Source organism: Amaranthus tricolor, chromosome 7, assembly GCF_026212465.1.
Source record: "Amaranthus tricolor cultivar Red isolate AtriRed21 chromosome 7, ASM2621246v1, whole genome shotgun sequence".
Taxonomy (NCBI): Eukaryota; Viridiplantae; Streptophyta; class Magnoliopsida; order Caryophyllales; family Amaranthaceae; genus Amaranthus; species Amaranthus tricolor.
In genome coordinates this window covers 17,474,823-17,494,973 of record NC_080053.1, presented here as the reverse complement: position 1 = coordinate 17,494,973, position 20,151 = coordinate 17,474,823, and the positions used below count along the sequence as shown (strand labels likewise).

General features: G+C 36.3%; 1 protein-coding gene, 1 long non-coding RNA gene and 1 other non-coding gene across 3 annotated transcripts; 1 reads left to right on the top strand and 2 right to left on the bottom strand.

The window, feature by feature from the left end:
• Positions 1–5,988: 5,988 nt before the first annotated feature.
• Positions 5,989–6,920, bottom strand: LOC130818563 (uncharacterized). Its single transcript, XM_057684728.1, has 2 exons — positions 6,763–6,920; positions 5,989–6,697 (listed from the first exon to the last, which is right to left on the bottom strand). The coding sequence occupies exons 1-2, from the start codon at positions 6,918–6,920 to the stop codon at positions 5,989–5,991; spliced, it is 867 nt and encodes a 288-aa protein (XP_057540711.1).
• A 3,808-nt stretch (positions 6,921–10,728) lies between these two features.
• LOC130819603 (small nucleolar RNA R71) lies at positions 10,729–10,834 on the top strand. The gene has a single exon (XR_009044642.1). It is a non-coding gene; the product is annotated as a small nucleolar RNA R71 (small nucleolar RNA).
• Positions 10,835–16,558: 5,724 nt separating this feature from the next.
• On the bottom strand, positions 16,559–19,981 carry LOC130817857 (uncharacterized). Its single transcript, XR_009043868.1, has 2 exons — positions 19,655–19,981; positions 16,559–17,725 (listed from the first exon to the last, which is right to left on the bottom strand). It is a non-coding gene; the product is annotated as an uncharacterized LOC130817857 (long non-coding RNA).
• Positions 19,982–20,151: the final 170 nt, after the last annotated feature.

Here is a 20,151-nt window from a genome sequence, read left to right as displayed (position 1 = left end):
TTGTTCTATTCAGCTTCTGGATCTGCTTGCTCGTCTGTGGGAACAGCTGGATTGGAGACAGTCTGCTGTTCCTGAAATGTTGTCTGTTCCTGATTATTATCGTTCCTTTCTGCCTCTTCTGGGATCAGCTGTTCACCTGCTGTTCCTTCATCTAGCATTTTCGTTTCTTCATCATCATCTTCTAGATGAGCAAGACCTATTTTCACATGGTTGTTTTCCTGTCCACTTGTTGAGAAGTTAGTTTCATCAAAAATGACATGAACTGACTCTTCTACACTCATTGTTCTTTTATTATATACCCTGTAAGCTTTACTATGTGATGAGTAGCAAGAAATACTGCTTCATCGCTTCTTTCATCAAACTTGCCTATACTTCGTTTTCCATTAACATATACAAAACATTTGCATCCAAATATACGAAAATAAGAGATGTTTGGTTTAACACCTTTGAGTAATTCATAGGGTGTTTTTGAAGAGATTGGTCTTATTAACACACGATTCATAATATAACAAGCAGTATTAACGGCCTCAGCCCAAAAATTTCTAGGTAAACCGCTAGCAATCAACATGGTTCTGGCCATTTCTTCTAAAGTTCTATTTTTCCTTTCTACCACACCATTTTGTTGGGGTGTTCTAGGTGCGGAAAAATTGTGATTAATTCCATGTTCATTGCAATACATAGTAAATTTGAATTTTCAAATTCTTTTCCATGATCAGACCTTATGTGGATTATTTGATTATTGGTAGATTTTTGTATTTTGTTTGCGAAGGAAACAAATTCATCAAAGGGTTCATCTTTGCTTACTAAAAACAAAGTCCAAGTGAATCTACTATAATCATCAACAATGACATACATATTTTTTTGCCGCTACAGCTCTGTATTCTTATTGGTCCACATAGATCCATATGAATTAATTCTAGTGGTCTAGCGGTAGTCACCATATTCTTTGATTTAAAAGATGACCTCACTTGTTTTCCGTTGGCACAAGGATCGTAAATTTCTTCCTTAAGGAATTTTATAGCTGTTAGTCCTCTAACTAGGTCTTTTGATCTTAATGTATTAATCAATGTAAAACTAGCATGACCTAGACGCTTATGCCAAAGTAGTGGGTCTTCTTCTATGACACTTAAACATGTTAGACTGGTTTTGGGAACAGTGTCCAGGTCCACTACATAAGTGTTCCCTTTTCTGATTCCCTCTAGCACAGTATCTCCTGTGTCGTTCCTAGAAATTATGCATCGTTCAGAAGTAAACTTAACAGAGTTACCTTTATCACAAAATTGAGAAATACTTAGCAGATTGTGTTTTGAATTCTCGACTAAAAAAACATTGTCAATGGCATGAGAACATGACCTTCCAACCTTTCCTTTGGCGATTATCTCACCCTTCATATTGTCACCGAAGGTTACTGTTCCCCCATCATAGGCTTCAAGTGAGAGAAATCTAGATTTGTCACCCGTCATGTGCTTGGAACACCCACTGTCGAGATACCATGAGTTGTTCCCCCTCACTTGAACCTGCAAAGCAAATTAATGGTTAGGTTCAGGAACCCAGTCATCCTTGGGTTCCCTGTCGATAATACTTGAATCACATTTCTTAATCCATATGCGTTCGACATAATTTTTATTTGCTTTGGTATGCTGTTCCCTTTTTACACATTGATTTTTCAGGTGTCCAGTTTTGCCACAAAAGGAACAGACTTTACTACTAGGGAGATCTATGTAGACTTTTTTCTTCCTATTATTCTTAACGTAGCCTAGGCCTTCTTTACTCTTTGTTTTAGCATTCAGAATCCATTTGGGAACTTCATTGATTTTCCCTTCTCCTTTTAAGTTCAATTTATTTTTCAGATTTTCATTTTCTTTTTCACAGGATTCTAATTTTAATTTCAACTTTTGAAATTCAGTGCTAAGCATATGAGTGGATACATCATTTACGTCTCTTCTTAATCCTAGTAATTTATATTGATTTATTTCCACATTAAGAATAATAAATTCCTGCTTCATTTTTTCAATTGTTTCTTTCAAAATAACATTCTGATCCAGCAGGTTAAAAAATCTGCTTTGCATATCGATCCTAAATGAATTTAAGTAGGAAACATGATCTTTACTTGAGTTGAGGTCTTTCTTAATTTGGAGACACTTAGTATTTTGTTTATCTGATTTCTCTTGTGTTTCCAAGAGCAACTTAATTAACTTATTCTTACTAAATTTAACCAGGTGTTTAGGAAATGAGCTAGAAGACATTACCTCTTTTTCCTTGGACTCTTCATCCTTGCTGTGATGAGATGCCATGAGACATAGATTTGCTGTTTCTTCTTCTACTGGAGCTTCTATTCCAGCCTCACTTTCGGTATCAACCCAGGCTGCGATCATCGCTTTACGAAAATCTGTTTTGAAATTTCCTTTCTTGGGTTGTCTTCCAGCTTCTCTTGCCTTTCCCTTGCCCTTGTCATTCTTCCATTGAGGGCAATCCTTGATGAAGTGGGCAGTGTTTCCACATTTATGGCATTCAAAATTTGTCTTCGTGTTAGCAGTTCCTCTTTCTTTGTTATGTCTTTGATTACCATATCTGCTATTTCTGAAGAATTTTTTGAATTTTCTTACTAACATAGCAGTCTCCTTCTCATTAGTTTCTGATTCTTCATGATCATTTGCCGCTAGAGCCAAGCCTTTATTTCGGGTACTGTCAGCTGTTCCTAAATGTAACTCGTGAGTCATGAGGGAACCGGCCAGCTCTTCCAAATTGAATTTGGTGAAATCTTTTGATTCCTGGATGGCTGTGACCTTAGCTCTCCAGCGTTCGTCTTGAGGGAGACTTCAAAGTACTTTCCTAACTTGTTCATCAACGGGAATGATCTTACCTAGAGAGACTAATTCGTTCGTGATATTTGTGAACCTGGTGAACATCTCTTGAATGTTCTCTCTAGGTTCCATGACGAACCTTTCATATTTGGACATTAGTAGATCAATCTTGGAGCGCTTCACTTCACTGGTGCCTCCATAGGTAACTTCCAGCAGGTCCCAAATCTGCTTTGCCGTTTTACAACCCATGATGCGATTATGTTCATTTGGCCCGAGACCACAGTGAAGTAGCTTGATAGCAAGAGCGTTCATCTCCATCTTATGAAAGTCTTCCTTTTCATATTCATTGATCGGTTTTGGAATTGATTCATTATTGGAGTTGATGTTCGTCACCTCAAAATCTCCTATTTCAATTACTCTCCATACTTGGTAATTTTCGGCCTTTATGAAAATTTCCATCCTATTTTTCCAGTAGGTATAGAATTTCCCATCGAACATGGGTGGCCTTTGCGTAGAGTACCCTTCTTCCATACGTTCGTTCATCTTCAACATCTTGCCAGGGAATAGGATACTACTCTCAGGGTTTCCTGATTAAATGAGGAACACTGTTCTGATACCAATTGTAGAAATGCAAATTGATAATCGAATGCAACAAGAGGGGGGGGGGGGGGGGGGGGGGGGGGTGAATTGTTGTGTATTGAGTTTAAGATTTTTGCCTCTAATTTTGCGAAATTATAATAAAATAAAACTTAAACTTAAAATGAAAAAGATAAAAGGAGACAAAGATTTTACGTGGAAACCTTGTTGGCCTAATAAGAAGGAAAAACCACGACCTCCCGGGATTTCAAAATTCTCACTATGTTTTAGGCAATCAATTACAATCACATAAAACAATTTGCTTCACTTGAAGCTTCTCTACTCTAGGCCTAATTCTCTTTCTCTTCTCTTTCTCCTTCTCTTTCTCTTCTCACGCTTCTATTGAAGCTTCTCTATTCCCCTAGACTTCCCTTAAGTCTAGTTACAACAAAATACACAAATACCCTTACAAGGCCAAATTCTCAAGAGGATAAAAATTAAATAATTGCTTTAAGAAAAATATAATAAATTAATTGCATTTAAAAACTGAAAATATTTTTCTTAATTGATCTCCCTTAATGGACACTCTTGGATTCCTCCCGGTTTGAGCAAAGTTCCTCCTATTTATAGTGGGAACAGCCAGCAGTTACCTTAGACACACCTACCACTATCCTCCACGTTCTCAAAAGAAAAAGATAGTGGTCTTGCCAAAAAATAAACGTCCGGCTGTCATTTACTCAAAGAGGAAAACGGTTTCCTCAAGCTAAAAATAGCATAGGAATTAAAACACAAGATCCTAAATAATAGGAGATCTCAATCTTAAAAAGAATAAGTCTTAGGCTATTTTTAGATAACCTAAAAATAGTTTTCCAACCAATTTATTAATTAATTAAGCAATTAATTTAATTTTTAACCGTTACATCAACTTAAAAACAGAAAATAATTAATTCGCAATTTTCCAGCCGATGTTTTTCTTCAGACCTGCGACGTGGGAACAGTATACTGTCTTCATCTACAACTTCAGTCAGATTGTCAACTTTGGGAACAGTAGACCGTCTGTCTACCTTTAACGTCCTAAGCATTTATCTAACTTCTTGGATATTCTAAGACACGTACAACTTCCACGAACCAAGTCATAGGCTTCATCAACGATTTCAACAAAATCGGATATTCACCTACAAAACACTCTCTAAAACATGTTTGTTTATTAAAAGTGAAGTCATCATCAAAACCTAAGAGGCCAACACAATTGTTCTCCTCCCAGCATGCCAAAGAAAAGGACCGGTTTGGTCCGTAATATAGTTAGCATGCTTGAGGAAGCCGGTTGTGAGCAAGGCATCAGGGTGCCTCTCAACAGAGTCTACAAAACCAAAATGGACAGCAATGCAAGTGATAATACCACCAATTAAAAGTTCTGACTTAAAATGCCTTGAGTTCAATCCGGTCAAATTTTTCACCATTTTCATAGGAAATGCATGGTGAGGATCGGCGTTACTCCTAAGAGCGTGAGCCAAAAATGCAACATGATTTAACCTAGATGCACTATGATCATGCCGGGCAAACGAAGTTATAGATAGAAATTTCAGGAAAATTCTTAACACCGGATGTTGCACATTCGCAATTGTTAGATGCTTTGGGTCAAATTTCTGCTTTCCGGTTATTTTTCTCCAAATTACATAGGCAGATTGACCCGAAGCACCCTTCAAAATTCCCCAATCAGGATCTAGCCCAAAGAGTTGTCCAAGTGCAGCACAAGACAAAAATCGATCAACATTGAACAGACGGAAGGACATGCCATACACACCATTTAATACTGCTTCCTCACAAGAACTTAAGAATTCATAAACTAATGCAGGATGAGAATTATAATACACGTTGAACATAGTATTGAAATTCAGTGCAGCACACATATTTGACATAGCATTGTAAATTCCAAGTTCTCTTAAAGATTCATGACAGAAAAAATGTGAGGGAAGAATAAGCCGTACCTTAACCTGAAGAAACTTTTTATGTTGATGCTCATCTCGAAAGATGATATCGGGGTACTTCGGGTCGGAAGGAATTGGTGTTTGACGGCTTCCTCCGCGAGAAGATGATGCACCACGAGTTGTAGACCTTTGCCTCTTTGACATCCTTGAATTTGAAAGAAAATGGAGCCCTTTTGGAGGAGAGAAAATGTTAGGGTTTTGAGTGAAAATTGAAGGATGGATGTTGAAGAAGAGAGGAAGGGGAAGAGAATGGTGGGATTTCGATGGAGTTTTGAAGAGATGAAAGATGGTGAAAATTTAGAGAGAGAAAGCTTGGAGAATGGTTATGGGGGAAAATGGAGGAGAAGAGAAGTGAAAAAGGAATTTAAAAACCGGCTGTTCGAAGACCCGATCGGGTTTCCCTCTAAACCCGACCGGGTATCTGGAAAACCCGACCGGGTTTCCTTTCCAGAAGATTTCTTATTTATTTTATTTTATTTTATTTTAATTTTTTTTTCTGGACCCGACCTGGTTTATGTAAACCAGATCGGGTTTCAGTTCTATGTCATTTCAACATAAACTTAGGTTGCCTCCCTAGAAGCGCTTTATTTATAGTCTATAGCTAGACTTCCTTCAACAACTCAGTAGGAAGAAGAAAGGGAAAGGTTATAAACCTGATTCCCTTGAACGGGTATTCCAGCTCGGTAATGTTTCAACCTTTGCCCATTCACCTTGAATGTACCGCTCCCCTCGCTCCAAACTTCTACAGAACCATAGGGGAAGACCTTGGTGACGTGGAATGATCCAGACCACCTGGATTTGAGTTTTCCCAGAAATAGCTTGAGACGGGAGTTGAACAATAGGACTAATTCTCCTTCCTTGAATTCACGCCTTTGGATGTGCTTGTCATGCCACCTCTTGGTTCTCTCCTTGTATAACTTAGAACTTTCGTACGCATCAAGGCAAAGCTCATCTAACTCTGCAAGTTGTAACATTCTATTCTCTCCCGAAGCATGCAAACCAAAGTTGAGGGCCTTGATAGCCCAATAAGCGCGATGCTCAAGTTCAACGGGGAGATGGCAAGCTTTTCCGTACACCAATCTATAGGGGGTGGTACCAATGGGAGTCTTGAAAGCAGTCCGGTACGCCCATAAAGCATCATCCAACTTGTTAGCCCAATCTTTCCTTGATCTTGCAACCGTTTTCTCTGGGATGGACTTGATTTCACGGTTAGAGATCTCTACTTGCCCACTAGTTTGGGGGTGATATGACAAACCTACACGATGATGCACACCATACTTTTTCAACATAGACTCGAACTTCTCTTCTATAAAATGTAACCCTCCATCGCTAATCAACACACGGGGTGTCCCAAAATGAGGGAAAATAACTCTCTTGAAGAACCGAGCTACTACTCTTGTATCATTAGTGGGGGTGGCAATGGCTTCCACCCACTTGGAGAGTCTACGGCGACCAAGATGTACTTGTTCCCGTAAGAAGAAGGAAACGGTCCTATAAAATCGACACCCCAAACATCAAACAACTCCACCTCAAGAATGTTATTCAAAGGCATTTCAGAACGCCTAGTGAGGTTTCCAGTACGCTGACAACGATCACATGATTACACATACTCATGAACATCTTTGAACAATGTAGGCCAATAGAAACCACAGTGAAGGATTTTTGCAGCAGTCTTAGTGGCACCGGCATGGCCTCCTGTAGGCAAATCATGACAATGAGCAATCACCGATGCTACCTCATCTTCTGGAATACACCTCCTAATGACTGTATCAGCACAAAGCTTATACAGATTAGGGTCATCACAATAATGCTTCCTTGCTTCATGGAGAAATTTCTTCTTTTGCTGGTAAGTGAGATCATGAGGTAGAATTTGGTTAGCCAAAAAGTTGGGTATGTCGGAGTACCACGGTGCTTTGCCAAGTGAGATGGCAAAGATATGATCATCAGGAAATGAGTCGTCTATAGCAGGACTGTCATCAACATCTTCAAGAAGAAGGCGAGACAAATGATCAGCTACTACATTTTCGGCCCCCTTTTTATCCTTAACTTCCAAATCGAACTCATGAAGTAGTAATACCCAACGAATCAGTCGAGGTTTGGCATCTTTCTTAGTCATCAAAGACCTCAATGCTGCATGATCCGTATGCACAATCACTTTCGACCCAAGAAGGTAGGATCGAAATTTCTCCACTGCAAACACTACCGCCAACAACTCTTTTTCAATGGTAGCATAATTGAGTTGGGCGGCATCAAGTGTCTTACTGGCATAATAAATGGCATGGAGTTTGCCGTCTCTCCTTTGGCCCAACACTGCCCCAACTGCAAAATCACTTGCATCACACATTATCTCGAACGGCAGGTTCCAATCCGGTGGTTGGATGATTGGTGCAGAAATCAAAACTTGTTTAAACCTGTTAAAAGCTTCAACACAAGCATCAGAAAACACAAAGGGGGTATCTTTGGCCAAGAGCTTAGTTAATGGACGAGTGATTTGAGAAAAATTCTTTATGAAGCGGTGGTAAAAACCCGCATGCCCAAGGAAGCTACGAATCCCTTTAACAGAAGTGGGGGGTGGTAATCGCTCAATCACATCAATTTTTGCTTTATCGACCTCAATACCCCTATTGGAAATAACATGACCCAAAACAATTCCTTATTGGACCATAAAATGACATTTTTCCCAGTTTAATATCAGATGGACTTCCTCACATCTACTTAACACCTTTTCCAAATTTCGCAAACATAAATCAAAAGATGTTCCGTAAACCGAGAAATCATCTATAAACACTTCCATGATATTTTTAATGAAATCTGAGAAAATTGCCATCATGCATCGTTGAAATGTGGCGGGCGCATTACAAAGACCAAATGGCATTCTGTGATACGCAAAGGTGCAATAAGGACAAGTGAATGTCGTCTTTTCCTGATCACTTAGATGGATGGGAATTTGAAAGAAACCTGAATATCCATCTAAATAGAAAAAGGAATGCTTAGCCATTCTTTCCAACATCTGATCAATGAAAGAGAGAGGGAAATGGTCTTTTCGGGTGGCTTTATTCAGCTTGCGATAGTCAATACACATTCGCCACCCTGTGACAGTTCTAGTGGAAATCAATTCTCCTTTGTCATTCTTGACAACGGTCATACCTCCTTTTTTGGGAACTACTTGAACAGGACTCACCCACTTGCTATCTGAAATGGGGAATATTATTCCTGCTTCAAGTAGTTTAAGAACCTCTTTCTTGACTACCTTCTTCATATTAGGATTAAGTCTTCGTTGTGGTTCTATATAAGAGGTATGATCATCTTCAAGGAAAATCGTATGAGTGCAAAATGAGGGATTAATACCCTTGATGTCATCAATAGTGTACCCAATAACACTCTTATACTTTTTCAGAATTGTGAGCAATCGCTCAATTTGAGTGCCATTGAGTTCAGCATTAACAATAACAAGGTAAGTGTCATTATCCTCTAGAAAAACATACTTCAAAGTAGGGGGAAGGGGTTTTAATTCTACCTGAGGAGGTGTGGCACACTCCTTTCGTTCCTCAATGGTGAACACCTTCCAAGGTGGGATGTCCTCAAACTTAGCTTTTGCAGGAACAAATGTAGGTGCGGCATCTAAAACTTGGACCATCTCAATCACATCGGCCTTATCCTTCTCATAGTTGCCCTCAATAGCTGCATAAAGTGGATCAACAATGGAGGGTGTGGACTCCCTCTCTATAGTAGCATCAACTATCGCATCCACCCGATAAACAGTCTCCCCAATGGCAGGATGTGCCATGGATGAGGGGAGATGGAAATGCAGTTGTTCTCCCAAAATCTCAAGTGATAACTTCCCATTCTTCACATCAAAAATGGTTGCTGTAGTCCTTAAAAAATCACGACCCAAAATCACCGGAATGCGGGTATCCTCTTTCATATCCATGATGACGAAATCGCAAGGTACGAAGTAATTACCAACTTGGACGGAGAAATCCTCAAGAATAGCAACTGGGTATCTAACAGATCGATCGGCTAATTGTATGGACATCCGAGTGGCTTTCATCTCACCATTGATCTTTTTGCATATTGTCAACGGCATCACACTCACACTAGCCCCTAAATCAGCAAGGGCTACAGCAGACACATATTTCCCCAACTTTAGTGAGATAGTAAAACTACCAGGATCAACTTGTTTCTTAAGAACCTTGCACTCCAAAATAACGCTACATTTCCCATTCAAAGTTTCCATCACACTCTCCTCTAGCTTGCATTTGTTGGAAATGATGTCCTTGAGGAATTTAGCATAAGAGGGCATTTCCTTAATGGCTTCTAAGAAGGGGATGTTGATCTGTAGCTTGCTCAAAACTTGAAGGAATTTTCCATTTTTATGCTCAAGCTTCGCATGTGCCAATCTAGAAGGAAATGACACTGGTGGTGTGTAAGTTCGACAGGCAATTGTGGGCTTGTCTGAATTGACTGGCTCATCCTTCTTTTCTTCAGAAACATCATCAATTAGTTCCTGAATCTGGAACAACAATAGGTGAATTCTTTACCTTAGGGGCTGGATCATGAGGTGTCCTACCGCTCCTCGTAGTTACTGCATTGAGTTGCTGATGGGGAGATGTGGTTGGGTTCTTTTCTGTGTTTTCTGGAAGTTGCCCCTTTTGCATGGACAAGTTACTCAATTGATGTGCCATTTGAGCCATCTGAGTATCGATCATTTTGTTGTGGGCCAAAATCTGATTAATGGAGGTGCTGAAGTGTTCATTTTGCTTGCTTTGGGTAGCAATAAAATTCTCCATCAAGCTCTCAAGGTTGGACTTCGGTGGATGTTGTTGTTGAGGTTGGAAGGGAGAGGTCTTTGTTGGAAACCCGATGGTATGTTGTACGAGGATGAGGGATTCTAGGCATTGTTGTTTCTGTAGGAAAAATTTGGATGATCCTTCCATCCTGGGTTGTAGGTGTTGGAATAGGGGTTGTATTGTTGTCTGACATTATGATTTTAGATGGCGTTGACTTGTTCCACAGCAGCAACCCCTTCGACTTGAAGTTGGCAATCAACACTAGAATGTCCATTTAAGCCACAAGCACCACAGACTTTATTTACTGCAGCCACATCCAATTGCTCAACCTTCCTTGTCAAAGCCTGCACATTATTAGTCAAAGCAGCAATAGCATCCACTTCATACCTACTACCTCACTTTGGAGTTGATTGTTCGCGCCAGTGGTAATTTGAGGCCATGTCATCAAGAATTTTCTTGGCCTGGGTTAGTGTTTTCATCATGAAGTTACCCCCAACAGCAGCATCCAAAGAAGTTTGGATCTCATGCCTCAAAGCATTGTAGACTGTCTCAATAACCATCCAATCTGGTAATCCATGATGTGGGCACTTTCTGATTAGACTTTTAAATCTCTCCCATGCATCATAGAGTGATTCCCCATCTTTTTGCTTGAAAGTAGAGATCTCATTTCGGTACTTTAAAGTTTTTCCGGGTGGGTGGTATCGATGCAAGAATGCCTTTTTCAGAGCCTCCCAAGTAGCAATGGAGTTGGGTTCTTCCCCATGAAGCCACTGCTTTGCCGCCCCCGCAAGAGAAAAAGGGAAAGCTATCAACATTAATTGATCAGAAGTGATGTTGTTGTACTTGTGTGTCATGCACTTGTCGATCAACAGATTAATGTGGTCGGTTGGGCTCTCATTCTCAATACCATGAAATTGGTCCTGAATGATCTAGTTGAAGAATGCTGACTGGATCTCATACTGGTTCCCAGAAATCTCTGGCCTCACAATGCTAGTAGTGACAATGCTAGCATCGGGAGTGATGTAATCCAGGAGGGGTTTCTCTGGTGTTTCAGCCATTGTTAAATCTTCCCTTCTCTTGTTTCTTCGCCTTCTTTGCCTAGAGTTGAGTCTTCTTGTTGTTGCTTCGATGTCAGGGTCAAAAGGTACTAGTTCGTGTCCCTGTCGTCTAGTTTGCATGCAACAAAAGAAACTAAAAGCAAAGGGTTAAATAGATAGGGGAGGGGGGCACATAACCGAAGCGAAATCAGAGAAAAAGAATCAATTTAAACTCAGGAAATAAACACAAAATGAATCAATTATCTTGAAGGCATGTTCACCCACTAGCTTCTCCGCCTCTAACTCATACTACTCAAGAATAGCCTTATGAGTTTTATACCTATCAACTCTAGCTTGCAATCGAAACATGGTTTTCAATTGCTGGATGAAAATATAAGCATCCATTTTATCAAACCTCTTTTGAAGGATTGAGTCCTTGGATTCTAACATAAGGTAACTTAAAATTACCGATTTATCAGAGATAGTTTTATGAGTTTCTCTTTTCCACATCCGTAGAGGTAGTTGTTAGGGTTGGGATAGGGATTTCGAGAATATCCTCCCTTCCTGCGAACGTTAGAATGATTGTTAAGTTTCGTTTCCAATTAAGAAAACTTTCCAGTTTATTTATCCTTCTCAAGGATTGAACGTAAGTTGATGTGTCAAGTATTGTTGTTGTTGTTACTAAACATAATATAAACAATATAAAAGTATGCAAAATTCTTTGTGTTTATCAAAATATAGCTTTTAAGTTATTCTTAATAATTTAAAAATTAATGAAAGCCATAAAACATTATATTCATTTTTAAATGTTCCCTTATGAATTAAGTGATTTCAATATGCTATTTAAAATAATCGTAAGCGGACTTGAGGCCTATTCTTAATATTATTTATCAAGGTAATTAGACTCTTTTAGTAATTATAACCCTTGTTAGTTCTAGGTTTATAGGTGATAACTCTTAATATAAATCCTATCCCTTTGCTTCAAAACCTAAAATCCTTTATGATTTTGGTGAGCTTAACCAAAGTAAACAAGTAAATTTTCGAAATTTACTCTATTTAACCTGAACCAATTAAAAACACTCTGCTTGGGAAGAACCTATCACTAATTGGTAAAGTATAACTCATTATTATTTAGGGACCCATATTTTATGTTCATTTTTTAAAAAGGATATGCAAATAAATAAACAATATAAATATAGCAAAGTATTAAAAGCAAATAATAAAATGTACATGATAAATGTGATCCTACTATGGCCCCTAAAACCCTAAAACTAATCTTTCAGGATCGGTCTTTGAGGCACCATAAATCTCTACTTCTTGATCATCTTATATCTTGTCTTCTTGAATAGTACACACAATTTTCAAAACTTAATATAAAATAAAACTTACAAAATAAAAATAACAAACCAACGATATGTATATTGTATTTAATTTACAACAAAATACCTAATACACAAATGTTAAATCTTTATTTTTATATTTAGGCAATATTTGTTATTTTATGCAATTCATAATATCATATATTATAAAATATCTCTATAGGAGTATTATTTATATTATCATAAACTTTAAAATAATGAGTACTTATGGCAATTAAAATCCAATTTTCATTGTATATAATTAAAGGAAAAATTATCAAAAATAATACTATCTTTTGCTTATTTTCCAATAATAATACCAACTTTTGATTAACCATGAATAAGACCAACTTAAGGGGGTGTTTCCCTTAAATATACCTAACATGTTAAAAATCAAATTATAAGAGATTACATGACATAAAAATTTGGTAAATTAGTTAATAAACTAAAGTTAGTATTATTCTAAAAAAAAAAAAATCCTAAGTTGGCATTATTCATGGTTATCAAAAGTTGGTATTATTGTAGGGAAATTAATAAAAAATTATATTATTCACGATAATTTTTCTTAATTTAAATCCAAACTAATTAAAATCTTATTTTAGTTATGTAATTATCATTCACATTTTAAACTCTCTTAGTTAAAATAAAAATAGTAAAATGGACATATTTTAATATTAGAATATGCAAGAAGCTCTAATACCAATGTAGTATTTTTGATGCATAAAGCGAAATTGCATGAAACCTTCTCTTTACATTTAAAGAAAAATCATATGCATATGGTAATACATATATAATAAATAAAAGAGTCATACTCTTGTAGCACCATTGGATCTTCACATATGCTTGTACGGAATAAGAAAAGTTAATATTCTTATTACTTTTTACAATGAGAAACGTAGAGAGACATAGCACATAAGCTTATGAAAAACGATGAACAAATTGCATCTATTTATACACAAATGCATCAACCTTTCATTTGCTCATTACATGCAACATATACATGTAATAAGCACTATGATTAAATTTGTGTTTTGATTCTCAATTAAAACACCTCATGAAATCATACTAATAACTCCTACACTAAATAGTCCAAAAAGCAACTTAAGCAATAGATACTGTTTTATTTAATCGATAACTTATATATGTACCTCATAAGATCCGATTGTGGTAACTGTAAACTAATTTAGTTAATGTACTGTTCGAAGGTTGTTTTTTGGAAAACACTATGATCATCAAAAATATTTAAATGTTTTAATTTTTGTAATTTATTCTATTTATATTTTAGTTGTTACACTTTAATTCTTAGGATACTTATCTCCTTCATTGTGAACCACGTTTAACTTTTGATTTGTTTACTTATTGTTGTTTATAGTTTTATTGTTGATTTGTTTACACTTTAATAAATTTGAGGATTCTTTGTTTTGTCCTTGTATTCTTGGAAAATATGTTAAATTTTTTCTTTGTTCTATGAACACTGCTTATATGCGATTGGATATTATTGATACCAATGTTTGGACCTATCCCGTGTTGAGTGCTTAAGAATATCACTCCCTCTTATTCACTATTATTGTTTTATTTGGTTTTGACACATTTGTCAATGTACTATTTTAATCTTAAATAATTATACTTGTGTAAAATTACAAAAAATTTGATATGACGAATCAAACAAGATCCCACTTGATTATATTTTAACTTATAAATTAAGAACAAAACACATATTAAGAGTGATTATTGAATATTGTTCAAAAACTAAATGAGACGATAATAATGATCAGAACGGTGTATAATTATTCTAATATATATCGAGTACTTGAGAAGTGTGTGTTACTATTGCTGGGTGGCTAGTGCTGATACACAAAATTGGTGGGAAAGAGTTAATGGATGCCATCTTGCGGTGGTGGTTTGCAGAAATCTGGATAGAATTTGAAAGAAATTACTTTAAATAAATGCAAGGTTGAAGAATTACACAATAACAAAATAGGGAGTTTTTAGATTCTTATACACTATTCATATTTGTAGCTTCATAGGTATAATAACTAGTTGAAGGAAACTCCCCATGGTGATAATTTGTCAATGCCTTTACCTCTGGGTGAAGCAATTTTCACGGAATCGACCTATTTCTATATAAGAGCAATAAGAGAGTAGTCGCCTTGCTTTCTTCCTATAGCAGCTGGGAAGGGCGAGCACAGAGAGTAGCCAGCCCAGTCAGCCCGTTTAGTAGCACGGTCTCGGTTCTACAACCCAACGGTTGCTAACTTTCTTTTAAATAAGATATGTCCCTGCGGTCGGTCTGAACTACTTACTCATACTCATATTGAAACTGAAATTTACAAAAAAGGCAAGAATCATAGATGAATGTATTAAACTAGAATAATCTAAAAAGATGAATGCAATATAGGTTTAAGAACTATATGAAACATGAATATATGAAACTTAAAACAATCAATTAAAAAGAAACTACGTGAAATTAAATTGAAAGCAATATAGGCAAAAGATAGAGATTACTTTTTTGGATTCAATCTGAGGATTAAGATGATTGTTGATGATTCAAAATAATACCTTCCTATAGCTTCAATAATAATACATCAATGGATGAAGAATTCAATTTGCAAAATGCTATAATAAAGGATTGAATTTGAAATTGAAATTGAAAGTTCTTGATTGAATTGAAGGAGAAACTACACTACACACTAAGTTCTAATTGAAATGAAAGCTAAACTATGAAGAATACATAAGAGTCACTCAAATTGAAGGGTAAAATCTAAATGAATGAGCTCCATCTTCTTCTTCTTTATTTATAGACTTCACAAAGCAAGTGGGGGTAGTGGTTTCATGATTGCTTCACCACCCCTAGGTTGTAGGAGGGAGATCCTACCCCTAATTGATAGGGTAGGGTGGCTATGCAGTTTTGGCAGCAGCAACGGATGAAAAAAATCGGATTGGACCTCAAATGATATTTAAAAAGATCCTAAAAGCTGCTGGCTGCCCATTTCGCTTGACCCGAGCCAACTCGCTCAACCTGATCGAGCCACCATCAGGTACTACATCAGAAGCTTTAAAATTTGAACAGAAGTTGAAACCAGCTTCGCTTGACCGAAGCCATCTCGCTCGACCAGGTCGAGCTACCCTTGGGTTGCAGCCTGCTAATTAACACAAGGTACTGGAAGTGTAATTGCAGCTCGCTCAACCCGAGCCACTCCGCTCGACTTGGTCGAGCGACCTTTAGGAGGGCTTTGATCAACTTCTGATCTTAAGTGCAGGTATAGTGCTGCTCGAGCTAGTTTGGCTCGAGCCAGTTTGTTTGAGTGGTTTAAAATGGCCTACTTTGGCTCTTGTTTTGGCTTTTTTTTTCTTGACTTTGCTCATTGAGGCCTTGCTCCCTTGAGATTTCGGAGTTGGGTGAGCAGCGTATGTGTCAAAAGTACTTGATTTGTGCTCGGTTTGATGAGTTTTACCTGAAATGCTATAAAACAACAAAACACCAATCCAAGCGTAAAATCCCAAATAAAACAAGCATAGCTGGATCAAATTCCAACATAATTGAACAGAACAATGGTGATAAAATATGATAAAATGCAGCTAATAGACAAGCGTCAAAAAATTTACTTTTAATAATCTTTTTAGACGCTATATTTCAGACGTGTTATTGTGTATAAATTATGTTGTTTATCGGCACCTAAACATGTCTACAATGTGTTTTACGCCTTATCAAAACAACATTTTAGCTTTTGTATTTAGACGCATAAAAGTGTCTAAAAGGTTTATCGACGATTTTCTAGTGTTGAAAAAATAAAGAAGATCTAGTCGCTTTTATTCGTTTAAAAGGGCTTTAGACGCTTTATGGCGTTGAAATACAATAAGTTTTTATATGCATTAAAGCATCTTTAAGGGTTTAAATGGCTTAATGGACTAAAATAATACAAGGGTTTTTAGACGCTTTAATGCGTTTAAGAAGTCCCATTAAAAATAATACAATTATATGACCCAAATATACTTGCTCCCATATGCCTTAAAACTCAAGAGTTATGTGTACAATTCTATATAATACAACCAAGAGTTCCATATGTTCAAAATATTACACTTCCTCTACATATATCTTTCATAAACCTTGTGAAAATAATTACAATGATATGTTCAAAATCAAATCCATAATATTTGTTATTTAAAAATTACAAGGAAACAAGAGGGAATACAAATGCTAATTGTTAGCCAATAAAGCAAAATTTGTATTATAGTTGTTAAGCTTCAACCATAAAAAAATGATGCCCTTTCAATTGATCTCTCTTTTGCATAACCATGTCACTTTAAAGTCTGCAAAAGAATTAGCAAATAAAATATCAACACAATTTCAAGTAAAATAAAGTTACAACACTATTTTCATAAGCATGAATACTATTGACTAAGTATTGAAGCATTCGGTCAACGGCAAAAGTTCACCAATAAATAAAGTGTGTGATTCCTCGAATACTTTATCTGGGATTTGGAAATGTTATAAGCATGAGAAGCATGATATGTTAACGGATAGAAATCATGTAATGCGGACCATCCATTGTACCTCCTTTGTGATTGCTTGTTTATCTTTGAATGCATCACATTTATATTAAAGTTGCACATTGATTTTAATCTAGGTATTAGCTTTTAAAATCATTTTGTAGGTCACATAAGCCAAATTCAGAGTAACTTTTGTGATCGGGTGCATTAGAGGGAGAGACCATAGAGCAATGAGTAGCACAGTTTCATAACCATGCATATTTAAAGTCGGATGCAGGCGCAACGATGACAGCAGGGGGTGCAGCAATGACAGCAGCAGGCGGCAACACATGACAACGGCAACAACAGCCATCGCAACACAGCAGGCGCATCACACGACTGTTCTAACAGCTGCAATCTCGACACAGCAAGCGCAGCACGCGGCAATACTGATGACAGCAATCTCCGGGCAGCATCAACAGCCACGAGAAAATTCGACAGCTGCAGCCACGACAAATTCGACTATAGGAATCTCCGGGTAGAAGCAGCACGCGACATCAATGATAAATTTGACATCAGCAATAGGTTCTTCTATTGTCTCATCGGTTGCCTGCTCATCATGGTGTTCACTAGCTAACTCGGAAACAAAAGGAGTATTCAACCCTAAAGCATCTCGAGGTAACCCCGACATATCATCTTGACCTATGATATCATATTCATTAGAAACTTTAATAGGAAGCCCTTGATTAAACACAATATCCACAAGAGTCGTAGATCCATTAAATGTCCAATCCTTTTATTCCTTATAAAATTCTTTAAACAAAATGTGTCTCTCAACCTCCTCCAATGGTAAGAATTTATTTCTATTAGCTTGACACTTACTACATGGGCATCGTATTTTCCCATTTTGTGCCCCTTTCTTTGCAAATTTCATAAAGCACTAACACCCTTAATATAAGCCTCAGTATTTCTTGATTTATATATCCAACTCTTATCAATGTTTTGAGACATCTTATCCTATGAGATAAAACTATTTTTATAAGAAAAATTAACACAAATGTGATGTGAAAACTTTCACGACTAAAGTTCTAGATACGTATGTCTAAATACTCAATATTTTGTTATTGTGATAAAGGTCTATATATGACGCTAAACGTATTTCACATTAAACTAACACAAATTAATAATAAAAATCTCAATCATGAAATAATATAAGATGATAGAAGTTATAAAAGCAACTAGACATATGACATTGAAAATAAACGAAGAAATAGCACACAACATTTTACGATACAACAACAACAACAATGTAGTGCCATAGCAGCACTGCGATAGCTTTACATGATAGCACATGATAATGGAAACGACAAACCAAATAGTATTACGAAAATGAAAAGACACACATAGCATACAAAAACACAAGTCAATTGAAAGAAATTAAAAAAAATCCAATGCCCTACAAACCTTAATCAAAAACACGATATTTCCTACAATGACTATACCATGAACACCGACTAGGGATGGCAATGGGTCGGATTCGACTCGGATTATACGTACTCCGATTTTGCTATGAATAATAGTTGAACTTTTTTTTTCAGTCCACCTCCACTCGGAGTCGGATTATGCATACTCCAAGTTTGCCCGACTCGGACTCTCGGACCTCCAACAGAGTCAAATGCGGAGTCGAATTATTATCAAACAGTATCGTGATATTATACTAATAATTTTAAAGCATACAAAATTAACAAAATATATTTTCCAAATACAATTTAACAAAAAAAAATATGTACTTTTAATTCAAATTTAACAAGAGAAATAGTCCTACTATTACAATTTAACAAAATTTTCTTGCATTTTGATTTGACGTACTTTATTTCTCTTGATCTGATTTGTCGTATACTGATTGATTAATCTAAATAAAAATAACAAGTAGTTTTTCAAAATTGAAAATTACAATTAGTATGAGAGAGAGCTTGAATTAGTCACGTCTAGAGTTTTAAAGGAAACAAAATATTGGTGTAAAAGTCAAATTCAAAGTCGAATTTCTTTCGGGATCAGGGTGTCAAATTTTTAATAAGGACCAACTCCGATCCGTCTCTAACTCGGACTCTGATCGTAAAGTCTGAGTCGGCTAACTTTTCCCTCGGACTTGAATCCTTGGATTGGATCGGATCGGATTCGGAAGGAATTGTCATCCCTAGACACAACCCCAAGTTCACTCTAATTTTAAAATAATAATTGTGAAAGAAAACAAAATTTTAAAACCATCAAGTAAAATGAAATCATATATGACTAACTTTAACTTGAATCACAATTTTACAACATACAAAATTAAAATGACATCATATATGACAATTTTTGCATTGCAATTACAAAAGCCAAGTAGATGTTCCAGTTTTAAACACAAAATAAAAAAAGTTTGATAATTGCATTTTTTAATTGCAAACACAAAATAAAAAAACAAAAACAATTTCAATGGAAAATTGTCGAACAGTTTGGTAATGGCAAACACAAAATCAAAAGTTTGGTAATAGCATATTTTAATTGCAAACACTAGATTAAAAGTTTGGTAATAGTTGAACAGGAATTGTATAATTACAAACACAAAATTAAAAGTTGAATTGAAAATACCTGATTTTAGAATTGCAAACACTGAACGAAGAATGCAATTTGTGTCGCTTGTTTCCTCCGTCTGATTTGAGACAATGATGTAGGGATTAGAGAAGAAGTTGAGGGTTAGGGTTTAATTTGGAGAGAGAGTCGAGTAAAATGTGTTCTGAGTGAGGGAGGCGGTTTCCATTTTTGGGTTTTAGGGAAATTAGATTAAGGCGCGGTTACTCCCGCTGAATTGAATTTACTTTACTTTTTTTCTTTTCAAGTTTTTCGACGCTTTTTACCTCTTTACATTCCCACTTATAATCTCCGTTTTTTGACACTTGCTCAAGTGTCTATAATCAAGTGTTTATAAACTCCCTATTTTATTGTATTGTTAAATTATCAACAGGGAGATAATTAGTGTTTTATATGTGGAAGCTTTGATTTATAATATTATGACTATTATGGAGACTAATAGGATCTATATATAATGTAACTAAAAAACATTTGAATTTTTATAATTAAAAATATTT

What these genes read in the sequence shown, in the direction of transcription:
- LOC130818563 (XM_057684728.1), bottom strand. Translation starts at nt 6,920, where the DNA reads ATGCCTTTGAATAACATTCTTGAGGTGGAGTTGTTTGATGTTTGGGGT. An exon ending in CCCCCACTAATGATACAAGA is followed by an intron (nt 6,698 to 6,762) that starts GTAGTAGCTCGG and finishes TGTGTTGATTAG; the next exon opens with CGATGGAGGGTTACATTTTA.